The 18,383-nt window shown below is 44.8% G+C and overlaps 1 protein-coding gene across 1 annotated transcript in view; it reads left to right on the top strand.

Moving 5' to 3' along the window:
• Nucleotides 1-18,383, top strand: part of TOP1 (DNA topoisomerase I) — a 67,252-nt gene that overhangs the window by 32,328 nt on the left and 16,541 nt on the right. Inside the window, exons 4-8 of the mRNA XM_040079976.2 lie at nt 6,427-6,553; nt 7,084-7,142; nt 9,871-9,966; nt 13,702-13,777; nt 14,715-14,812. Of these exons, the coding sequence (XP_039935910.1) occupies nt 6,427-6,553; nt 7,084-7,142; nt 9,871-9,966; nt 13,702-13,777; nt 14,715-14,812 (456 nt within the window). The remainder of the gene's footprint in view (nt 1-6,426; nt 6,554-7,083; nt 7,143-9,870; nt 9,967-13,701; nt 13,778-14,714; nt 14,813-18,383) is intronic.

Genomic DNA, 18,383 nt, shown 5'->3' with positions numbered 1-18,383 from the left:
TCATTTTCTCAGCCCCGTACTTCCTGGTCTCCAAACAAAAATCTGATACACATCCATTAAATATAAATGTCAGTGGTTATAAAAATAAAATGAAACAAATCCCATGTGGCAAAAGGTTTCTGATCTGTGGGAGGTGAGTGTTTCAGGCAAGCAGACCACATAAAATAATGGAATAACAGGTCCTTTGAAGCCAAGCCTCGTTAGGGAGCGGGTTGGAAGTGTTGGCAGTGCCAGGTGTGTCTGTGCCAGGTGTCCTGGGCTCTCTGCAGGGAGAGTGGGCTGCCAGGAGCCTGGGGAGGGCAGGGCTGGCTGTGACAGGGGAGCGGGGATGCTGCTCTGCGGCGCTGAGCCGTGCCGTCAGCCTGACAGGCACCGGAGCCGCAGGAAGAAAATCTTCTGTCAGATTGCATGTTTCCTCCATTTACTAAATCTCTTGTGATCCCAGCTTGGGATGAACCGAGGCGTGGAACGCGGAAGGGATTCACAGACCTGATCTTCGCTGGCGTCATTTTATGGGTTTGCTAGGAAAAACACAGATTCCGGGCATTTGCTCGCTGTGGATATGAATATAAATCTTACTTCAGATTTCTTGCACACCTCCTCTGGTTTATTATGTGATCCCGATCTGCTTGGAATGGTGTGTGTTGGGGACAGGAAGAGGCAGGGATACCCGATAGGGGTAAAGGCAATTTAAAAAATTTACAGAATTTTAAAAATTTACAAATTTAAAAAATTAACAGAATTCACACCTGCAGTTCACTAGCACGGGTGGGTTTGTTCTTCTACCCCATTTCAGTGCACAGTTCACTGTGAGCAGTTTTCTGACGTGACACTGCTTTCCAGTAGTGAAAATTTTTGCTTTTTATTTAGTAGTGTTCTTAATTCTCATGTCTCCGTAGAAAGCATGTGCTAATAAGCATGATCCTCATTTCAATGTGTGAATATTGCCCTTTTTCCTAAAATATTTATCAGCTGTTGATTAGTCCAGCTTTTTATCTTGTTCCTCTCGCTGAAGGCTTGATCTCTTATCTGTGAAACGACTCCTTTCACCGCTGGGAAAAACGATTTCAGGTTATTTTATTGCATTGCCAGAAACCCAGCAAAACCTTTGGGACTCACGTGTTTGTTCCCTGTAATTCCATATGATAACCCTCTAACAGCATAATATCCTGCAAGCCAGCTGAAAACCTGTCCTTCCCTGGGGTGCTGCTGCTTTGGAAGCGCTCCCTGCACAGGCGGCTCTCCCTTGGTGCGCATTAGCTGGATGTGATCGCAGCTTTCCATTAATGCTGTACTGCGTCAAACCAGATGCGGGCTGTGTCACCTGTGCCCTGTCCCCGTCGTGTTTTTAGGCTGCCCTGAAATCACAACTCCCTGTTATTTTACGCTTCAGTTGTGCTGCAGCGGCTCCCGAGTAGGCACGGCTCCGATGGCAACCGGCGCTGGCACTCGCTAGTAGCAGATTCCCTGCCACGAGCTAATTACAGCAGAGAGAGGAAATAAGAGACACTTTAGATAAAGCATCCTTCCCAGCTTGTGGTTCAGAAGCTGGAATGGAAAGGGCCTGGGAAGGGATTATTAACGTACATAAATGGCACCTGAAGAACGCAGTGTTAAATTACTGCGAAGCTGTTGCAGTTTGAAGGAGGAAGCTGTGATCTGCACATCTGCTGTTCTTTGGAAACACTTTCCACTTGTGACTTTCCCATGTGATCTGGGTCTGAGCAGCTGCTGCCAGGTGCCCGGGCTCCCTTCCTCTCCCTCTCCTCTCTCCTGCAGGCATCCTGATTGGGAAATGGCTTCTTCTGCTGCATTTTCTGCTTCATGTGCTTCAGCCTGAGCTCCTCACAGCCTTTGGATGTCCTTGTTTACACTAAAACTGTAAATGGAAGGCAGTAAGCAATCTGGCACAAAGGATGGAGTGCTTCAGGAGATGTGTGTACTCACCTGGCCTTTGTCTGAACTAAGCCAGTAGTACAATGATACACCTGTAGATGATGTAATCCCTTGTTCTGCCTGTGTTAATGTGATCTGCTGCTGCACTAGGTTACCTTAAAAAAACACTAACAGTGCGAGTTTGTCAGCCTTAAACACCTTCCAGAGGCATATCTCTGAGTTCTGTTGCAGTGATGCAACTGCAGTGGTCTAGGTGAGAAGGAAGACCGTACTTTGTCAGCAGGGCTGGGTATGAGCAGTTGTTATGATCCTGTTGTCCTGTTTTCAGGCTAGCTTCCCCTGGAGCTTCCCTCCATCTTATAGGGGTTTTGCTGTCCTACTTCCATGCCTCCAAGCTGGCTTCTTGGCAGAGAGGTATGTGCAGGAAAGGTAACAAAGGATTCACAGAGCTCTGAACAATGAATTCGAGATAAAATTAGCAGTGTGCATGTGATCTTGAGACCATTTTGCTTGGTTTCTTTAAAGAAAAGTGATTTTTTTTTTTCTCCCAGTTTTGAATTGACCAGGAAGACAGACTTCTGATCTTTAAATTGTTCCCAGTCCTTCCTAATAATAGCTTTGGGATTGTCTGAAATAGCTTTCTGATAGAAGGCTGAAACTCCATCTTCAGGGTAAGGATGGCATCCTGTTGCCTTCTCTTTTCTTTTGAGATTAGGGTGGTGGTTAAATTGTGTTCCCTGTAGGTTCACATGTGTATCTGAGCCAAATGAAAGACCAAAGCAGCTCAGCTTGACTGCAGTTAATATGCGAGCAACTTGCTTTGCTTTGGGAGAAAAAAGAAGTTCCTCTTGTAAGGATTGTTGCTTGAGGCCTTTGTTATCAGCTCATTTCCAAGGGAGCTTTTCTGGGAGATGGAGATTTCCATCCCTCCAAGAGAAGGGGGGCACAAGCCTTCCTTGATGCACATGTCAAAAGTTTTCTGCTGAGCTGTTGAAGAGCTGTGCTCCAGTGTCTGGAAGGACACAGGGCTGGCAAGAAGGCTACTTACAAACAGGAAAAAGAAATTTATGTTCTCTTTTAACTTTGGAGTGAAAAGAACACAGTATCAGATTTTTATCTAGGGAACTCCTTCCAGTCACCAGGAGCAGCAGCAAGCAGGACCTCGGGGCCAAGCCACCAGTGCTGATCTTTGGAAAATGAAGCTGCAGAGTGAAACTGGAGACAGAGTTTCCTTAGGTTATCTGAGCCCACATTGCCTGGGTGAGAAATTTACTGCTCATTGCAGAGCAAAGGGGAAGGATAGTCTTATGATAAAAAAAAATGACATTAAGACCAACAGCTAAGGCTGAGTCAGGAAGCCAGGCTTCTTGATTCTGGCTCTGATGCTGAAAAATCTGAGAAACTATGATGAAAAATTTAGATTCGATTGCATGACAGCTTTTCAATGCTGGCCACTTAGTCTCTATCAAGAGGGATGTCATTTGAGCTTCTACTTAAACAAGCCTAAGTTTTTTGAGGTTTTAGCACTTTTTTTTCTTCCTGCTGCAGTCTGTAGGCATTCAGCACACACAAATATTGTCTCTGCCTCTCTAGGCCAATGGGATTTTGTTCCTGTTTCCGTCTTAGCTTTGCAGATAATAGATTTTCATCCATTAGTTTGCTTTTAATCATGCTTTGTGTACATCCCAGAGCTCTTCCAGTCATGCACTGAAAGCTAGTGCTTTTGGCTGCTAGTGAGATTGACTATGATGCTTTGGAAAACCAAAATGTTTCTTGGTTTTGGGGGTTTTTTTTAGCTATTCCAAACTCCCAAGCAACAGTCACTGCCATGAACTTTACCTCAGAGCACTAACTCCAGTGGTTGCAGTGTGTCCCATGCTTTAATGATACAAATTAATGTCTGAGTAAAACACTTTATTTCAGATAGGATTTAAATTTCAAATAAGAACAAGAAAGAGTCAGAAAATAAACACAAGTAGACTTGGAAGGAACAAGATGGGAACAAGAACAAGCCTTGTGTGCATTTGTTATGTGTTTTTTGGTACGTTAGAATTGCAGAATCACAGAATGGTTTGGGATAAAAGGGACCTTAAGGTTCATCTCATTCCACCTCCTGCCATGGGCAGGGACCCCTTCCACCAAACCAGGTTATCCAGGGCTTGTCCAGCCTGGCCTTGAATACAGGGATGGGGCATCCACAGCTTGGATTGATAGAGGGAGGTTGGATATTGATTATTGGTATTGAATGTTGTTATTATTATGAGTGAAGTTTGAGATACCTTTTAAATTGTCAACCTTAAATCTTTGGCAAATGGGGTACCTGGCATACAGATACCAGTGCAAGGTATCAAGTCAGAATTCCCAGACCTTCCTGAGTTTAAAAATTATTAGTAATGGGTGGGTTTTTCGCTTTCAGACAGTCAATGAATCTGATTGGAGCAAAGGAAAATTAAATAGGTGTCTTGAGCTTAGAATACTGATGAATAAACAAGGTACAGAACCTGGGATGAGAGATCTGAGCAGCAGCAGGCATGTTGTGGGTTTCCAGGCTCCAGTGTCAGGATGTTCCGTGGCTGTACTCGCATGTCCTGAGCACACTGTACATAACATGATCTGCTGGGTAAGAATAGTCTGCAGTTGTTGAGTCTGCTCACAGGCAACGTGTGGTGCTGTGTGTCTAACTACAGGCATTCCTAGAGTGCCTGTTGCCTTTTGATGTTCGGATAGGCCTTCACTGCTCTGTATGAAGAGAGTTAAAATGAAACTGCTTTCTCTTGCTGCTGGTCTCTTAGTGTCACACCGTATGGGAATACACTGGTTTCCTTCGGAGATGGGTTTTCATGCTTTAGCTGCTTGAGCTTGCATGGCTGGTGTGCGTTTATTCAGTTTATTCAGTGTATATTTATTGGAGTGTTATTATTCAAGCTACTCTGGGTTTGAATTATTTATGCCTTTGGCGGGTTCACATCCATCTGTCCACGCTGGTGCCTGCAGTTGTAAGCTGGGTGTGGGTTGGTGCATTTGTGACTGTGATTGCCTTGCTCCTATTCACACACAGACTGTGGGAACTGCTTAATGTGCTGCTAGGTCTCTGTAGCCATCCACCTTTTTGCAGCCTGTTTCTGTGATAGAAAGAAGTCTCAAAGAATCTGTCATTTTTAAAAATCATGCTCTTGCCCAGCATTCCCGGCTTGTTTTTCGGTGCTGCGTTTACTCAGATTGCTTTGGGCTCACACCTGAGTGTTGAAATAACTGAAATAAGGAAAGTGCCTTTTTCTAGTAAAGCTTTGTAGTGCATTTTGTAATCCTAAGGAGCAGCACAGTGTGTCCCAGAGAACAGCAGTGATGGGAGTCAAGTGCTGAAAAGGGAGAGTGTGAACAGCCAGCCCTGAGGAAGGCAGCTTGCTTGGTGCCTATCCATGCTGATTTACACCATGCCTTTGACTTGCTAAAGCTCTGGGTGACCTCAGGGAGCCCACACAACCTTATAAGTGTGTACCGAAGGCCTGCAGAATTGCCAGGCTTGTTGCTTGGCTTCCACACCACTGCTGCTAATCCTTGTGGCCAGTTCCTGATGTTTCTATTCTGAGTCTCCTGAGACTATTGCCTCACTTTTGGCTTCAAGGTTTGTCATTCCATGAAAAACCTCATTTTCATTTGAAAACAGCCATGTGTCTTTCTAGTTGATAAGAAAGAGTTGAAAATGTGATAGAAGTTTATCCTAATGTCTCAGAAATCAGAAGTGGGTAGAAAAGGAATAATAAAGGTTGATTTTCTTCTCCTTGTATGTGTTTTCTCCTGTGTTCTGACTAAAGATTCTAGGTATTTAAACTCTGAATACTGCTATTCATAACACCAGAGTAGTTACAGACAGACTCTCACTTGGAAACACCTTTGTTGGGTTCTTGCCTCGCAGGATGGAGCTGTTTCAGCAAAGCTGGGCTCGCTGTGATGGCATCAACAGCTCCAGCTGAGGACTGCAGCATTATTCCTGCCTTTTCTGTTTGACTTTGCATAAACACAAGGACATCACATATCCTGTTTGCTCTGGTTTTCCCATCTGTTTGGGAATAATAGAGATCAGCGGTTTTCTCTTTAAGTTCCAGAGATGAGAGCTGCTACAATGACAAACTGTTGTCTGAGCAAAAGCTGACACGGGCATTGACGGGGCTGGCGGCTCTGTTCCAGTGACCTTTCATGTGGACTAGGAAAAGAGGAAAAGCAGAGACAGTGGGAATTCATCCCAAAGTGTTGAGCTTTAAGTGTAGCAACTGTGGATTTCCCCAGCAATCCAGGCTGATGGGTTTCCTGAAGTGGAGGCTTGGGATTTTGTGGTATCCCTCCTGTTCTTCTTCCTCCCAAGGAGAATGGGTCATGCCTGACAGGAGACTGTGGTGGATCTTCCTGTTAAGGTGATCCCTTATTTTTAGGGTTTGTAATCATCAAAACCTGTGATTCTTTACCACTGGAAATTGTATTAGTCAAATCTCCTTGTGTTCTCCTCTGCAAACACACTCTCTTGTCTTGCAGTGAGCACAAAGATTCCTCGGAAAAGAAACACAAAGACAAGGAGAAAACCAAACACAAAGATGGCAGCTCAGAGAAACACAAAGACAAACACAAAGATAAAGACAAGGAGAAGAGAAAGGAAGAGAAGGTGGGTGTCTCCTATGGGAGAGACAAGAGGATGGGTCTGGCTTATAATGCGGAATAGTACAAACTCAGTGGGTTAGATGTAGCTTGTACTTCGAGTTTTTATCAACTTGGAGAGAATTATCCCAATGCTAATGCAGACACTTTGCTTGTGGAGTGCTAGACATGAACTCATGAGGGCTTTATCTGCAGGTACGTGAATAGAAACAGTTCCACCGTGGAGCTGTGTCCGCTGGCTCCACATTTTCTCCCATTACATTTCACTTTGCCAAGCTTGAGTTCAGAGACAAGGGAGAAAAATCAGTCATCACATTCAGTCCATGCAAGAACAAAGTGTATGCTTAATTCCAATTTGCTGAGGAAATTGGAGGGCCAAAAATACTGAATTGACTAAGACTTGCAGAAAATGTTGCCTTTCAGTCATGTAGGTCGCTAGTGACTACAGGGGATGGAGATAGTCACAGTTCCTTCTGCAAGTTAAATACTCTGTATTTTGGAAAATGCTGATCGTCTCCTACTTTTTATGTTTTTCAGATGAAGTCATCTTCTGGTGATATAAAAATAAAGAAGGAAAAGGAAAATGGTTTCTCCAGGTAAGAAATCAGGTCTATGATTTGGAAAAAGCTGTAGCGTGACTTTTCATAGGTGCTCAGTGTTTGAATTCTCACATTTGATCTTGAGAAGAAATTGGAGCCCTATTAAGCCCTTCAGAAGATACTCAGTTCTTCTCAATTATGAGAATGGGTGGATCTGCTTACCCAGTAACTGGAGATGGGAATTGTGGAATACCTGGTGTCTGCCTGCACTTGCTGGGTTTGTCTAAATATTCAGGAGCTGGATTCTGCTGAGGACAGACTGGACTATGGGAACACTGGTAGCTGGATTTGAAAGAACCTCTGTTGTAAAATTGAACCCTGCAGACAGTCTGCTGGAGACAGGACCCAGCAAAGCCAGTCCAGATAGCCTCTGTGTGTCTCTCCTGGATTGTGACTGCAGCCTGAAGCCTTTGCAGAGGAGTGACAGGAGTGATGTGTAAAACCAGAAGTACCTTCAGGAAATGCATAGATGTCCTACTCTAGTACTGAATTCCTGCTTATAATAGAACCTCCTGGACTTGAGTGTTGTATCAGTCATCGCTAAGTAGTCTTATTAAAAACCTGAAGTGAGCAATTGATAGAAGAGTACCTTTTCTTAATAGTCAAACAAGATCTCTTGTGACTTGTTTACAGTGCAGCCATTGGATGTTTTAAGCTGCTAAGTCCAGTCCACTGACTTACTGAAGGTGTGTGGCGTGGTGGATGCTTGCATCCATCTCTGTTAGTCAAGAGCAACACTTTATGAATCCTTTCAGTTTATGAGTCCACTTAAAAACCAAAACAAACAAAACCTTTCCAGTCTCACCATGTTCTGTGGATACAGAGGGGTTGGGAGAAGGCACCTGCCTGGCCCGTGCCTTTTATGTGTTCTCTGTTTGTTTTGAGTGTGCCCTTTTGGCACGAGCCCTTCCATCTGTTTCGTTTCCCTGCTCTTAGTTAAAGATGCAGAGGAAGGAGCCGGGCTTGGCGCGGGGCAGAGGCGCCATCTCCAGGCCCTTTGGGGAATGCTCTGGAAGTCGAAAGCAGTGACATTCGGCTCTTCCATGGTGTGTAGCAGACAGTTAATAACTCTCTCTAGCCTCTGCTGCTCGGCAGAATTGCATGATGTGCTAATCTCACCAGGGATGTTGGATGCTCTCATATTAAGATAGCTGAATCCTCCATAGGTCCAAGAGCATTTTTTCATGTGTTTGAGAAAGCCTGGAGGAGCCATTGCATTTGTGCCTTCTTCAGGGCCAATTGCTAGCTAAGAATAAAGTAATTACTTTCTTCTTTTCCCCTGCTGAAATATCTTTTCCAAATTCTGCAGAGAAAAATATCCTCACTCAGATGGTTTTTATTTTCTTCCTTAAGACTTGGTACGATAAGCAGCGTTACAGTCTTGGAAACAATGCAAGTCAAGGTTCAGCTTGATCATACAGCTCCTTTCTTTTCACAGATTCACACTTTATTTCTTCCATTACAAAACATTGTGCAATATTTCACTGTTAAAATAGATAAAATTCCTAGTGACTTTACAGTAGTTCTGCATTTCTGCCTGAAAGGGAGAATATATCAAGTGGGGCGATTACCTTTTTTTCCATGGATGTTTTTCAACTGTCTCTGTGCTGCAGACTTGTGTCTTAGTCAGTTCCAGGCGATGCAACAGAAATGGCTTCGTAGAGCAGCTTGTTTTTATCTCCCCTGAGCTGCATCTTCCAGCACTGCAGTGGCTTTAGAGCTGTGAAGGAGCAAACTGCTTGTTCTGCTTCATGGACACACTGCCAGCTAACATGAGACTCCCTAATGTCTCCTGCTGACTGTGTTCTACAAAGCTGAATGCTGCTTATTTTAACTCCTACTTCATCTGATTGCAAAATCCCCATGTTGGCTTGGAAACTGAGTCAGTTCGATACAGAAATTGTTGGTGGGACATGAATAAGGAAGCCCAAGATGGCACTAAGTACTTCAAAATGTAATTTTGGACTCTTTGAGGCATCATTTTCTTTATGAACATTAGTGAAATGCTTCTGTGAAATCTAGAAATAATGAGTTTGTCTAACAGAATAGTCTCTCTTGCACTGTACTCTTTTATTTTTTTTTTTTCTTATTGCTAATGTCTTGGGACGTTATGGCTGAAAATATCAAGCCTAACTTTGTGGTCTGTTGAAAAGGACAGGATTGTTTGCTTCCTGCAGTTTGGACAGTGAAAAAGAGCCTGATCTGTTTAACTTTGCCAAATCTTTGTTTCCTTTTCTGGTTTTCACATGCCTCAATATTTAGTTGGCAAAATATTCCGGGGAATAGCTTTCAAATCTTTGTTTAGTTGATAATCTTTTTCTCTCTTAGAAGGCTCAATAAGGGTATTGAGTTGAAACTAAGTAACATCCTGCATTTGACTCCACGCAGGCATTTCAGATTTTAAGTGTATTTGAAAGTGCTGGAAGCTACAGTTGTTTTTACTCAAAACCTCAGAGAAACAAAATGAGCTGTGAGCTGTTGAAATTGAACTTGATGTTGCTTGAGAAAATGGCAAATGTGTAGACATTGAATGGCTCTTCTTACACTGTCTGTGGGTATTCAGGAAATGACACATCTCAAGTCTTTGGGGCCTTGTGATGGCAGCACGTTCTGTGGAAGACATGCCCATTTTACAGATGATTATTTCTTAGAACTTAGTTGTTGCTGGTTTCCGAGAAGCTTCTTCTCTGAAAGTAGAACTGTGTTTCTTTGCTTCTTTCTGCAGTCCACCACGTATTAAAGATGAACCAGATGATGATGGGTTTTATGCACCTCCTAAAGAGGACTCCAAACCCCTGAAGAGACCTCGAGAGGATGACGAGTAAGTACCGTGGGTGCTGGTGACTTGGATGTTTGCCCTTGGTTTTAAAAGGAGAACACTGAGGGAGCAGGTGGGACTTCAAGTGATCAGCACAGACTTCTTGAGATGGGTACTGGAGGTCTGAGACCGGGCTCCTTATGCTGTTTTGAGTTCTCTGAGCAGGGCAGGGATGGTGTTTGTGCTGTGCAAGGCAAAATGCCATTACCTGCCTCCACAGATGGTGCTGGGAAATGTTGCAGAACTAGTAAATAGAGAAACCCCAGAAGGCAGGTAAAGACTGATGAAGACTGTAAAACAGAAATGTGAGCACGTGAGGTATTAACGTAGCTAAGTGGCTGCAGTGGTTTCAGTTGGGCAAGGAAATGACTGCACAGGAGGCAGAAAATGCACTGTCAGCGTGTTTGGAGGCAGGGGAGGTTTGCCTGGAGTCTCAGTGTGCCATAAGTTACGCTGGGGGTTGTTGTCTCAAAGAGAAACTCCCCTGACGTTTGCCTGATGCAGGAACCCACTGAAATACAAGCTCAGTTCCATCTCACTGATCTGCCTCTGTGCCCCTCCAGCTCTTCAGGAAGTTTGTCCTTACTAGCAGTGAGGAGTGAAAGGGTTGGAAGGGTTTCACCGTGGTGGCACTCCATCCCTCTGTGTCTCAGTTTCCAAGAGACATGGGTGGGACATCTTTTCTTTTGTGTAATCACTTGCTGCCTTCTGCTAGCTTTGTATGACCTCCCCTCTCACGTCTGCAATGGAAAGATTAAGGACTGGGGTGTTTCTGTACATTAGGGAGTGTTTTGTGTGTATAGAGCTCAAGAATAGTGACAGTAAGGTTGAGTGCCTATGGATGAGCATCAAGGGGAAGGCTGGTAAGGCAGGTATCCTGCTGGGAGTCTTGTTCCAGACCACCCAACCAGGATGAGGAGGTGGATGAGCTATGCTGCGAGTGGCTGGCTGACGTTTCACCATTGCCAGCCCTTGTTCTTGTGGGAGACTTTAACCTGCCGGATAGCTCCTGGAAACTCAACACAGCAGAGAGGAGGCAGGCTGGGAGGTTCCTGGAGTGTGTGGAAAAGAACTTTCTGTCTCAGCTGGTAAGGACAGCTGTGGCCTTCTAGGGGTAGTACCTGCTGGACCTGCTGTTTATGAACAGAAGGGCAGATGGGAGATGTGGTGGTTGGAGGCTGTTGTGGGCATAACTAACAATCAGGAAATGATGGAGTTTTCAATACTTGGTGGAGGAGGGGTATCAAGAAGCCCTCTACCCTGGACTTCCAAAAGGCAGACTTTGGCCTGTTCAGAGTGTCCCTTAGGAAACAGCCCTTAGAAACAAAGGGGCTGAGGAAGGCTGGACAAACTTTAAGAAAGAAATCTTGAAGGCACAGGAGCAGCTTGTTTCCTTGTGTCAGGAGATGAGCCAGCAGGGAAGAAGACCAGCCTGGCTGAGCAGGGAACTTTGATGGGAACTCAAAGAAAAAGAGTCTGTCACCTTTGGAAAAAGGGGTAGGCCACTCCAAAGCTGCTTAAGGATCTGTTTAGGTCATGTAGAAAGAAAATTAGAGAGGCAAAAGCTCAGTTAGAACTTAATCTGGCCACTTCTGTAAAGGGTAATAAGTGCTTTTATAAATAAGCTAATAACAAAAGGAGGCCCAAGGAAAACTTTCATTCTTTATTGGATACCAGAGGGAATATGTTATCAAAGACAAGGAGAAGGCTGAGGTATTTAATGCCTTTTCAGTATCAGTCTTCAACAGCAGGAGTGGTTATCCTGAGGGCAGCTGGCTCCCTGAGCTGGTAGAGAGGGATGGGGAGCAGAATGTACCCCCTGCAATCCAGGAGGAAATAATCAGTGACCTGCTGAGCTCCTTAGATGTCCAGGAGTCTATGGAACTGGATGGGATCCATCCAGGTGTGCTGAGGGAACTGGTGGAAGAGCTCTGTAAGTTGGTCTCCATCATTTATCCAGTTCTGATTCACCAGGGAGGTCCCAGATGACTTGAGGTGCCGGTGTGACACCTTCTTGTGGATACCCAAGGAGCTCCAGGCCTGTCACCCTGACCTCAGTGCCCAACAAGGTTATGGAGCAGATCATCCTGAGTGTGATCACACAGCACCCACAGGACAGCCAGGGGATCAGACCCAGGCAGTGTGGGTATAGGAAAGGCAAGGCCTGCCTGACCAACCCAAATCCCTCTTATAATCAGGTGATCTGCCTGTTGTCTGCCTGGAATTCTCCAGAGCCTCTGAAACCTTCCACAGCGTCCTCGTGTCTCCTCCTTTTCAGCCATCAGCCCCCAGCTTGGGCAAGTGCACTCTTCACTGGGTTAAGAGCTGGCTGGACAATCCAGGTTTAGAGAGTTGTGAGGGATGGTGTTGCACCATCGCTAGTGGCGTTCCCCAGGAGTCAGTGTTCAGCCCAGTCCTGTTTAATATCTTTCCTGATGATCTAGATGCAGGGATTGAGTCTACCATTAATGAATTTGTGGCTAACACCGAGCTGGGTGGGAGTGTTGATCTGCTGGAGGGTGGGAAAGCCCTGCAGAAGGATCTAGACAGGCTGGATCAATGGGCTGAGACCACCAGCGTGACATTCAACAAGACCAAGTGCCAGCTGTGACACTTTGACCACGACCCTCTGCAGTGCTCCAGGCTGGGGGCAGAGTTGCTGGAAAGTGCCCAGCAGAAAAGGCCCTGGGAATGGTGGTCCACTGCAGCTGAACATGAGCCCAGGTGGCCAAGAAGGCCAATGGCACCTGGCCTGTATCAGGAATAGTGTGGCCAGCAGGAGCAGGGAGGTGATTCTGCCCCTTTACTGGGCACTGGTGAGGGGCACCTCAAGTTCTGGGCACCTCCATTCATGAAGGACATCGACTGGGGAGCAAGTCCAGACTGGGGAAGGGTCTGGAGCACAGGTCCCATGAGGAGCAGCTAGAGGGGCTCAGCCTGGAGAAGAGAGAGCTCAGAGGTGACCTTATCACTCTCCAGAACCCCCTGACAGGAGGGGGCAGGCTCTGCTCCCAGGGAACAAGGGATAGGACAAGAGGACATGGTCTTAAGCTGTGCCAGGGGAGGTTTAGGTTGGACATTAGGAGGAATTTCTTCACAGAAAGGGTGATTAGACATTGGGATGGGCTGCCCGGGGAGGTGGGGGAGTCACTGTCCCTGGAGGTGTTTAAGGGAAGACTGAAAGTGGCACTCAGTGTCCTGGTCCGGTGGACAAGGTGGTGTTGAATCACAGGTTGGACTGGATGATCTCAGAGGTCTTTTCCAACCTCACTGGAAATGAGATTTGTGTTTATGTAATTTGCCAGTACTCAATTTCACTATTGTTTGAACTAGTGGGGGTTGCAAAAAGTGAACCTTGTGGCCAAGCTCCCAGACTGATGACTGGAAAGAGAGTTGGGACTGAACATGCCAATAAGATTTACCCATTTATCCCATCCCTTGGAATCACTGCATGGCTGCTAATGCTTTTGAATCGATTCTTCATCAAGGAAGATGTTTGCTTCAGCAGTGAAACTTGTGGAGAGGTATTGATAATAACATCTTGTAGGTTTCGTAGACTTCTGTGCTGGATTGGGATTATTGAGTCTTCTGAGAGAGCAGGGTATAAATTGCATTCTTTAGAAATTAAAAATGCCAGCTATGCTGCAAGCTTGTGCACAGAAACTTTGTACATCTATGACTTCTCTTTATTTGTACTGGAAAATGATGGATTTCATCAGCAAGTCTTTTTGTTCTTAGTGCTGACTACAAACCCAAGAAAATCAAAACAGAAGACATCAAGAAAGCGAAGAAAAGGAAACAAGAGGAGGAAGAGGTAATGTGACAGACGAGTTTATTTCTATGATCAAGAAAAGCCAGGCTATTTGGTGTGGGATTATGCAGAGCAGGGGGAATCTGATTCTGTCTGGAACAGAGCTGCGTGGCAGATCCCCACCCATGGTGCAGATAGGAACTGTAATGTATAAAAAGTCAGGGAAACTTTCTTTCCTACCCTTAAAACAATGGGTGGAGAAGATGTCTCCGGGACATGAACTGCCAGGCAATTCACAGTCCTGTTAAGGAGCTGGCAGGGAGCAGGGGAGCCTTGCTCACAACGTGTGGTAATTGCACAGATGATGTGGCAGGGTTCACAGGCAGGGGAGATGAAAAAGAGATTAAATGCTAGAAGGAAGCTTAAAGCATTTAGATGGAACCTAGGTGGAAATTTCTTTGGAGAGGGACTTGGAAAAGGTTAGCCATAATTTGAGACTGACAAACTACAAACATTTATCAAAGACATCCTTATGAGACACATGTTGCAGCACCTCCAGGCAAGAGGGTTGATTGTTTCCCTTCAGAGGAAGTGTCTCTACGCTGAGCATCCACCAGGATAATCCCAGAGGCCACCTGACTATGGTGGTTGTGCTCTGTAGCATTTGCCAGACCAGACGCAGCAGTGCAGGCCAGGGAGGAGGTTCTGTAACACCACAGTTCTGTTCCCATGGCCCAGACTTGCCCCTTATCAGGTGATAACTGGCTGTGTGCATTTAGCATGCCCCCAGTGTAAAGTAAAAGAATTTGCCTGAAAACTTGAGTGGGGCCATCAGCAGACTTTGGCTTAATGGGATGATCTAAGAGCACATTTGTGTGGTGAAACCACAAGAATTCAGCTGTTATATACCCCGAGAGAGAGCCTTTTAGTTTTAACACATCTTTTCAGGGGAAGGGGAAATACAGTAGCTTGTTCTAACAGATGCTTACTCATTTTGCAGGACAGCAAAGCGAAGAAAGTCAAGAGCAAAGATAAGAAAGTACCTGAAGTGGACAAAAAAAAGAAGCCGAAAAAAGAAGAGGAGCAAAAATGGAAATGGTAACTATATATAGTCAGTGCTGTAGGCTCCCATCTGCACCTGGACTTGCCTGTACCTCCCATGCTGGCTGAATAAGCACATCTGGCTTTCTCTTCTGTTGATTCATGAGGATTTGTTCTGAATAATTGGCTTACTTTCTGGTAAGCTCTAAATAAATATCTCATTCACTGTGTTCATCCTCTGAAGTAGAAGTGATATCCCTAAAGCAGGAAATAAGTGTTTTGTGGGGTTGTCTGGTTTTGGTTTTTCTTTTTCCCTCTCTGTGTCGTGTAGAGGCTGCCTGTGATGATCAGATAGCAATATTCCTGTGCCCAGAAGCTGCTCTGTGCTGACACTCCTCAGAGCAGTACGAAAGCTTGGGCGTGTCAGCAGGACTCTATTAATAGGTGCAGGTGGATTAAGGAATATATTAATATGTGCAGATGTGTTAGGCAGTATTCTAGTAGAACTTACCTGTGCTCCATGGGGGTACAGCATGAATGGGTATCTGCCTTTTCATTCTAGCTGGGTGTCAGCTGTGCCTCTCCAAACTGCTCCTGCCTCTGGCACAGAAATGAAACTTGATCAAGTGGCCAGTTAGCTCAGTCTGTTCCACAAATGATTTTGGAAAATGAGTTTTAAATGAAAAACACTTCCTGTCTTGCCCAGGATCCTTAAGTAACATCACTGAAGGTGTACTTTCACCCACTCTTAAATTTTTTTAGAACCTTTTTAAAATAAGTCTGACCTTTGTGGTTCATTTGGAAGACAGACCTGTGATGCATCAGTAGTGCTCCTTGTAAGAAACCTGCTGGATTTTTTTTAACACTCCATAGTAATTTAAGCTGTTATTTCTAGATTTGAGGGAGCTACCGTTTGTGTGGTTTGGAGTTTTGGCCTTAGTACTTCCCTTGTTTTAGTGGACACATTCTTCTCAAAAGCATGTGTGTCTTCTGCCCACCTGTAATGTATTTTTATGACCTTTCAGGGATGTTTCCTTGATCTTTTTTCAGATCATTTGGCTGGTTTTAAAGATCTGTAGAGCTGGGGAAAGTCTTTGCAATCTTCTTCAATCCTTTCAGGTTCAGTCCTTTGTTCCTTTATTGACAGTATTATTGATTCATCTTTAAAAAGAAAAAAAAAATCTTCTGTAGTGTTTATAGTCTTTACATATTTCTCTTTGACTGTCACAACTTCCTCAGAACATCAGCACTTGCACATCTTTTTCATATTTTAATACTCCCTTAGAAACTCCCTGGGTTTCCAGCCCCTCCCCAAAACTTCCCTTTTTCCTGGGCAATCCACTTTTTTCTCAAATCCTTTGACAGCGGATTTTTAATGTACTGTAACATTACCAAACTACAGGGACATGAAGCATTAGGAAGCTGCAGAAGATCTTTTTAAGCTTTAACGATCTGTTCTCTTTTTGGCTTTGTCTCAGCTCCCCTTACTGGTTCTAAGTTAATACTCTGGTACCCCAGCTCCCTTTTATTGTGGGCTGTGTCCTTGAACAGCAGACCTTTATGGAAAGCTCTGCTGTTCACCCTTCACCTGCCTGGGCAGCACAGGCCCCTGTAGGTGTGTTAAGCTCTGCAGTTTGTGCTTACTGCTGAGGAAAAGTGCCTTGGAAAGCGTGTTTTGCAGAATTTGGCGTGAGGTTAGCTGCATCCTTCTGCTGATGTTCCTGTCATCCATCTGCAGCTTTGTGTAGCTTGGCTTTGCTGGACAAGGTTTCATCTGCACTTCACTTGTTTCTCTTCAGGGCATTTTATGTTCCATCTGAGTCAATTTTCTGAGCGTTCTGATACCTTTTTTTGGTCGCTTCCTCAAGTGCTTGCTGCCTTGAGCGTTTTCATCCTCGCTTGTGAGGATGCTTGATGCAGACATCCCCGAGGCACTGGCCTCGTTCATCACCCTGTGGAGCTCTTGCAGAGGTCATTTTCACGCCCCGTCAGCGTGTGAAGAATGTGATCCAGAAGTGCACCTTAGGAGCACTTCTCCCACCTTGTGCTACAGCAAGTTCATTTCCTTGAAATGACATATCCCTGAGGTATGTTCTGGGGTTTTTTTCCCAGGAATGTTCTCCCTTTTCATTCCACTTGAAAGATCTTCCTCAGCTTTTCCTTCCTGAGCCACCCTGGCATATTTAGATAAGTTTGATGTGGGATTTAATTAAGAAGTCGCTATGACTGATGAGCTGTTGCTGGAATCAGTGAGGCAGCTTTCCTGACAGGCAGCATTCTCCCACAAAATCATGTGTAGAAAGAACGTTGCTTTAGAACCAGAAGCTGCCAAGGGCAGCGGTGCTGCCCTTGTAAAAGTGTAATGCTTTTAGTTTGAAACTAAATGAGGATGAAAAATGAGCTGCACTCAGGAGACTCACTTTTTTACCTTTTATCTTAATGCTTGTGTGTGATGTTTAGGAAGGTGGAGGTGGGATTGGGAGTGGTTTGTGGTCTTTTTTGTGACACACTTTCTGGTATTTTGAGCTTAGAAATTTCCCCATGAATCCCATGTTTTCCTTGTAGCCTTCCCAGAAGGCACAGTGTCCTTCTGCTATCTATTTAAACTGCTGCCTTTCTAGTACTGCTTTTACATGTGGCCTTTGTAAAAGAACAGGAAGGGATAGAGGTGCTGAATTTCTCACCAAGTAAATACCAGAGGAATAAATTTAAAAAAACAAGAATGACAAACCCGTCTCCTGAAAAGCAGTAACTACTGTGAATGATGCCCCTATTTTGTTCTTACTGGAATAAAATTGCTCAGTGTCAGAGGGAAGTAGCTTATTCTGGCTGAGAGTGGTTTAGATTTATTTTGCTGAAAGGAGCTTCTGGGTGGAAGAACCTAGGCCTATGTTTGACAAAATATTTATATTTCCAGCTTCTAATTAATTTAAAAAAACAACAAAACATAACAATCATTAGGAATGTAAATATTTGGAATCTGTGTCAATATTGGTTTCTTATATCAACATGGTTTACTCTAGCCTTCTTCCCAGCTAGGGACTGAAGTCTGACATGCAGTTCTGTACTGACAGCTGGGTTTGGGTGCTTTGCTCTTAAAGCTGTTCCTTCTCATCAGAAGAAGTCAGGTCCACTGGTGTGGTCAAAGATGGTGCCTTTCAAACTCCAGCCAGCTGCTGTGTTGCTGCTCTTCCTAAATTGTTGATGTACAGACACGAGTGAAGCATTTTGTGTCTTCCAGCAGAAACTCTTGTCTCTGTAGTGTTTATCTTCCATGCCATGACTTTTATCTCAGTAAAGATGAAGCAGTCTGGTGCATCACAACTCCTGAGATGCAGTCAGTGCATTCCTTAGCTGCTGTGGCACCTGGAATGGGAATGCTGCTCCTTAGGGCTGACACCAGACAGAAGCTTAAACTCCTTTTTTTATTATTGTCATGGCTGCTCAACAAAGTTGCCTGGGCGATTCAGAGACTGAGTGCTGTGACAGGTTAATGGTCTTGCAGCTGATTGATGGCTGAGGTGAAATAACCTTTCCCAGCAGGGAACCCTGTGCCAGCAGCGTGCAGCAGGAATCCTGAAAGGAGCTTGGAGGGGAGGAGGGGGGAATCAGTGGCCTGGGCACTGGG

This window comes from Hirundo rustica, chromosome 16, assembly GCF_015227805.2.
Source record: "Hirundo rustica isolate bHirRus1 chromosome 16, bHirRus1.pri.v3, whole genome shotgun sequence".
In the NCBI taxonomy this organism is placed as follows: domain Eukaryota; kingdom Metazoa; phylum Chordata; class Aves; order Passeriformes; family Hirundinidae; genus Hirundo; species Hirundo rustica.
Note: the sequence above shows the minus strand (reverse complement) of the source record. Positions and strands in the feature narration are given on the sequence as shown.